The sequence below is a fragment of the Diaphorina citri genome, unplaced genomic scaffold (genome assembly GCF_000475195.1).
Source record: "Diaphorina citri unplaced genomic scaffold, Diaci psyllid genome assembly version 1.1 scaffold834, whole genome shotgun sequence".
Taxonomy (NCBI): Eukaryota; Metazoa; Arthropoda; class Insecta; order Hemiptera; family Psyllidae; genus Diaphorina; species Diaphorina citri.
Window position 1 is genome coordinate 101,669 of NW_007378266.1, and position 6,648 is coordinate 108,316.

Below are 6,648 nucleotides of genomic sequence, written 5' to 3' on the forward strand. Positions count from 1 at the left end.
AGAGAAAATTAAACATTGGACATCTTGCCTTGGATTTCATTGATGGTATCTCGCAAACTTTTGGTGACGGCGTGCCCTCTCAAACTTTCCACATTGAAGTTGTTGGTTTTGGTTGGGAAGATGAGGAAGGCGACAACGGTAACATCTGAGTTGGCAGCTTTCAAGTAGTGGTTGAGTCTGGCCAGACTTTCAATGAACACATCGGCACCTTTGTTGGTGAACTCATACCGACCGGCTGTAAAGAAGTACAAGGTTTTGTCCAAGTTGAAATCGTAATGTCCATAGAAATGACCACGAACAAACTCATTGATCTTTTCCTTAGCCCTTGCGTGCAGGTTTTGGAACTCATGGATGGCTGAGAACTTGACCACATTCAGACCATTCGGTGTGATCACTTCTGGTTTTCGTTTCAGCAAATGTTCGGCTTCATATCCCGTGATCTCAGACACAGTAGTGAACACATGGGCTAAGTGACTGGCAGCTCTCTCCATACAATATCTATGGTAGATCTGTCTTCTTCCAGCTTCAAAGTCCACATCGAATGTACTGAGGTTATTGTAGAAGTCTGTGTTGCCAGCACACAGATATCTTCCCAGCAGTGTTGCATGCGTTGTGAACACTGTGGCTACAGGAACCTTGCGCGTTCTCAGAGCTATCAATCCAATCCCTGCTTGCCACTCGTGGAAATGTGTGATGATCTTGGGCGGACCAAACTCATTGTGAGCGACTTTCTCGAACTCGGCTATGAATGTGGCTACCATGTGACCCAGGATGATGGCATCATTGGCTTCAATATCCAGATGTGGAACACCGAGACTACACGTACTCCACAGCTCTTGCTTGTACTCGTCCATCTTCCAAGCAGCAGATCCAATATCAAACAGAATGATCTGTGGATTGCCATCCACCAGCCAGTTCCCCACATGTAGTTTGAACCCGTGTTCCCTCATCTTATCGACAGCGATTTGCAATGGAGAGCCATTCATGAACTCGACCTCTTCTACTTCAGTACGTGCTGATTGTTCCTTGTAAGGCCCTAATAGTACATACTGGTTGCCTAGCTCCTCCGAAGATACAAACGCTTTGGATCGGATCACAGTGTAGATGCCACCCACTTTGTTGGCGACTTCCCAGGCAGACTCAAACACCCATCTGTTCTGATGACTATTCGATGCTTGATTTCTGAACCAGGACATATCATTGCTGCTACCAACACGGCAACTGCGTAAAGTCTGACGTCACACATTTTTGAGCTCTTTCATTAGAACGGAAAATAAAAATTGAATATTCGACTTTTTTCGGAGTTTTAACCTCGGATTTAGATTTTTCCCAACTTTTTACATAGGAATTGACCATTTATTTATAATTTTTACCCATTTGCGACTGCTCCATTGTCTACTTTTCTCTCCTCTTTTCTCTTCTTGTCATTTCGTCTCGTCCCTTCTCTTCTTCTCTCTTTTCTTCAATTATTAATTTATTTCTCGTGCCTAGTTAGCTTAGCGGATCTTTTTTTAAAGCATCCCCCATGCTCTGAAGAGGCACTCCGTCTTCTCGGCTGCTTTATCACTGAAATAGAAAAATTGGAACAAGTTCACAGTATGCTCTCTGCTCTCTCAACGCTCGCCTGTTGTTGTGGCTATCGCGTGTTATACCTACTCAATACCTATAGGTAAATGTGTAGACAATGTGAACATGAAGTTTGTTCCCATCCCCGATGTTCCCTCTAAGTGAAGGGGAGCTTTGTTTTGACTGACGGTAGAATCTGCTACTTTAGGGGTCTGTGTCATAGCATGCTCATCCAGTGGTATGTCCCTACCCATCCCCGATGTTCCCTCTGAGTGAAGGGGAGCTTTGTTTTGACTGACGGTAGAATCTGCTACTTTAGGGGTCTGTGTCATAGCATGCTCATCCAGTGGTATGTCCCTGCTATTTTTCCTTTAAAATCACAGTAGGTACGCAATGTCTTGGTTTGCTCAAACTAGTGTTCAGACTTTTAAAACAAATTAAAAAGCAAGAGGTTCATCGATTACTTTTGTTAAAACTAATATCACAGAGATAAGTACTTTAATTACTTTAAAATTATACTTATTGTTCTTATCCTTTTAAAAACTGAAATGCAAGTCGAACAATAGTTTTTATTGTGATTGTTTTATTGTTTAATGGAAGACACCAGTGAAAATGATCATGATTATTAAAATTAATTACATACTTGTATTATTTAAATGATTACCACCTGTTTAAACTTGTTTTAAAAATAATTAAATAAAATGGCTCAGTAACTCGGTATACCTAAATAAAAGGCAAAACAAAAATAACGTCGCATCGCGTCGTTTCAAATGCTTTTTATAGTTTTTATCCCTTTGGCTAGATAAGAACCAGGTTTTTAATTTGTAGACAAGACAAAAGAAGGTCCTGTTTTATCAACTTGGTTATCACAACTGGGAACTGGGCACAAAAATAACCATTTGCTAGATTTTTCTAGGGCCTGCTTTCTAGAAACCCAAAGAAAGTTAGGAAGATTGATAACAAATAACAAGTGATTCTTTCGCATACGAGTACCTATCTAACCGATATATGTATTTGTCAACAAAAAGTTTTACAAGGTGCTTATTTAGACTGCACGAATAGAACTGAAAAGTCCCTTTATTCCAGCAGTATACTACGATTATTGTGGACAAATTCTTAAATTATATTGGGGATAAAATTCCATACCTAGGCCAGGAATTGTATCTAATGCTGCATTTACAACACAAAATAAAATATATATAAAAAATTAAAATAATATCTTGAATTAATTGAAACTGAATCTTTAACATAATTCTTTAATCATGACCATTTTCAATAGCTTGTCTTTATTTTCTTAAACTGTTTAATTAATTATTTTACACAAGTGAAAAGAGGTTATGTTATTTTGAAAAACTGTTTCTTAATTTATTTATCATACTTATGTATTTATGAAGAAGATACCTACTTGGCGCTAAAACTGAAACTTTATTTTGTGGTTTGTGTGTTTATTTGAACAAAGAAAATAATAGGCTATATAAAACACTATATTTTGTTTATTTTATTAATTTCATTCATGTATTTAAGGAAAACATATGTATTGGTCTATCTATTGGTAATAAATTCGAATAAGTGATCAGCATCAATAGATTAATATCCTACTCATTAAAAAATTATGACGTACAAAGTTCGACCTCGAATGAAAATTTATAACCTTTAGAAAACCAGCACAATTTCAAATAGGTAGGTTATACAATAATACATATCTAGATTATTTTATTATTTTTCTACCTACGTGGAATATTTTTCTTTTATTATTTTGATAATTTTTATTATTATCAACATACGTACATACCTATCTATAGTTTTCTATTATCATTTTTATTTTATTTTTTTATGTTGATAATTTTTTATATTAATTTTGACCCCCGTTGAGAGGTATGAATAAGTGATCAGCATCAATAGATTAATATTCTACTCATTAAAAAAATATGACGTACAAAGTTCGACCTCGAATGAAAATTTATAACCTTTAGAAAACTAGCACAATTTCAAATAGGTAGGTTATACAATAATACATATCTAGATTATTTTATTATTTTTCTGCCTACGTGGAATATTTTTCTTTTATTATTTTGATAATTTTTATTATTATCAACATACGTACACACCTATCTATAGTTTTCTATTATCATTTTTATTTTATTTTTTTATGTTGATAATTTTTTATATTAATTTTGACCCCCGTTGAGAGGTAGGTTATCGAAATCAAAACAAAATGGCCCAGAGGTAGAGGTCATTCTACCGAGGACAAGGACGCGGTTATCCTTCCTTCCCTACGACTCGGGAGACCCGGGTTCGAACCCCCAGAAATTAATATTTTTACTTTCTATTATTTAGGGTAGAATGTTGAAAACGTCAACCACAGTCAAACTTTAAATACAATAAGCATTATTTACGAACGTGTTCTCGATGGATCACTAAAGCAACGTTGCGTGTGGTTGATATCTAGACGGGTGACCATCTGGGCAATAGCGCGATGGAGGGTTTTCCCCGCCCCCACTCAGGCTGGGTGAGGTAGCTTTGAATAGACTTATTTGAGCATTATCATTTTCGAACCCGGGGCTTCGTGATTGTGAGGCAAGAACAATAACCACTGAATTGTGTTGGGAATTATTTTCAACTGTGTACTCACAGGTCCTCAATATCTTTATAGGTACCACCTGTAATTACTTATATCTTCTATCTTAATAGGTACCCAATTATTCTTATTCTAAAATCTAAACTTTTTTTTTTTTTAAACAGATCTGGTATATTAAATAACTAGTAGGTATTAATATTGTCTTGATATAGCTGTTAAATCTATTATTTTGTGGAGATTTGTGTGTTAAATAGAAAGTAAAAAGTATGATGGAATTTCAAAAATTGCATGATTTGAAGATTTTTTTTTTTTTTAATTCTGTTCTAATATTATTTATTATTGAGGGCAAAGTTTACTATACCTACGTAAAGTTTGAGGGTGGATGAAAGATTTTTGATCATTAATTTTTCTACACATGTTTTCCAGATCTTTTTCTACGTACCTATCTACCTAGGTTTCTTTCATACCTTTGCAATGACGTCAATAAAACAGAACACTTTCTTTCAACTCTTGGGTACTTTTTCCCTATGAAAATTTAAAACATAAGTAGAAAAACAATTAAAACCATTCTACACGTAGCTTGGAATTGGAACTAAATTCTAAAACAAAATTGTAAGTAGGTAGTTAAATCAATACAATGATTCATAACTTGAAAAATCTATGATGAATTAATCATATGGCACTTTGAATGTGTTTGTTAAAAAAAAAAAAATAGAAATTTGTAAAAATAATAAATTAAATTGTTTGATACCTATTAGGTACTTATATATTTTCATTTTATATTTTACCTATAATTATTTTTTTCAAAATTTTTCAACTTTGAATTCTGACGTCTACTATTAGAATTCACGCGTTTACACACAAAACATAATCCTATGAATTCTGTTCTATTATTATTTATTATTGAGGGCAAAGTTTACTATACCTACGTAAAGTTTGAGGGTACGTCCGAAAGAGTTTTGATTATTAATTTTTCTACACATGTTTGCCAGAACTTTTTCTACGTACCTATCTACCTAGGTTTCTTTCATACCTTTACAATGACGTCAATAAAACAGAACACTTTCTTTCAACTTTTGGGTACTTTTTCCCTATGAAAATTTAAAACATAAGTAGAAAAATAATTAAAAACCATTCTACACTTAGCTTAGAATTGGAAATTCGAACTGAATTCTAAAACAAAATTGTAAGTAGGTGGTTAAATCAATACAATGATTCATAACTTGAAAAATCTATGATGAATTAATCATATGGCACTTTGAATGTGTTTGTTAAAAAAAAAAAAAAAAGTTGACATTTAGCTCCACAAATTTAAATCTCAATGAACTCCATTTCAAATCTCATTACTCACAAAATTCACAAAAATATTTCTAAAAATTCACAAAAACAAACCCGGAAACGAGGAAAAAACGGATTTAATAGTAAACTTTGATGGGGATTTTTAACTAATTAAAATTTCTAGAAAACAAGAGATTGAAAGTTGCTCTCAAGTTTTCTAGCTGATATCGGAGAAACACAGATTTGTTATGAGTTGGAAGATTAGGAGGGGAAAGGGAGGGCTTCACACATGAAAATTTCTTGACCTCTTCGATGACCGTGGGATGGGGAGGAGAATAGTTCCCCAGATATTTTTTTTTTGTGGGGGTTTAAGCTTTTAAGGTCACGATTTATAGCGACGGGGAGGGGGTTTTACCCTCCGTTCGACGACAAGCCATCTGCCTGGTAACATGAACCTCATTATCCCTGGGTGGGGCAGGGAAAAGCCAGCAGCATGCGATTCCCCAGATCACCCATCCGGTTACCAACCACGCAAAACGTTGCTGTGAACTATTGGGAATCGGTCTGGCTGGTGTATTTATTGTTTATTTTACTCTATGTGTGGTATTCAATAGATCAGTTGCGCTTACTTGGGTGATGTTTCGAAGTCATAGAGCAGGAAAAATGAGGACCAACGGATATTTTCTTTTTCTTCTACGACTTCTAGATCCCGAGATAAATCGATTTAAAAAATACCGGTAAATCGTGAACTTCGACGTCACGGCATACAACCTCTTCAATGACCGTGGGATGGGGAGGAGAATAGTTCCCCAAATTAAAATATGGATTTAACGTGCAACGTCACTGTATACCTAACCACTGATTGAGTACTATCAGGAAGTACCAGGACTCAAATGGGTTTAAAGCAGGATTCATTTTTTTTTTTTTTTTTCTCTGATAGAAGGAACTGTAATTGCTGAGTAGTGCTGAGGTCTTGTCGTCCTGAAATCGAAGATAGGACAGGCTAGGAGAAAGCCAGCCGTTTCGAGAACGACCCTTACCTGTTATCTTTAGTGATGGGGCTGGGGTTCTGCTCTCCAATGGGGCGACAAGCTACCCGCCTACTCAAATTAACCTCATCCAGCCTGAGTGAGGGTCGGGAAAAGCCAGCATCACGTGATTGCCCAAATGACCACCCTTTCACATACCAACCACAAGCACGGGGTCGATTTTTGCTGGGGGGGGGG

At 35.7% G+C, this 6,648-nt stretch overlaps 1 protein-coding gene and 1 long non-coding RNA gene across 2 annotated transcripts in view; both read right to left on the reverse strand.

The window, feature by feature from the left end:
- The window catches only part of LOC103512410, a 29,834-nt gene that overhangs the window by 1,924 nt on the left and 21,262 nt on the right, over positions 1-6,648 (reverse strand). The window contains exons 7-8 of the mRNA XM_026825878.1: positions 1,400-1,453; positions 15-1,221 (exon numbers count right to left, since the gene is read on the reverse strand). Coding sequence (XP_026681679.1) covers positions 15-1,221; positions 1,400-1,453 — 1,261 coding nt within the window. The remainder of the gene's footprint in view (positions 1-14; positions 1,222-1,399; positions 1,454-6,648) is intronic.
- Positions 1,932-6,332, reverse strand: LOC113468750. The gene is made up of 3 exons (XR_003392392.1): positions 6,194-6,332; positions 5,496-5,727; positions 1,932-2,109 (listed from the first exon to the last, which is right to left on the reverse strand). It is a non-coding gene; the product is annotated as an uncharacterized LOC113468750 (long non-coding RNA).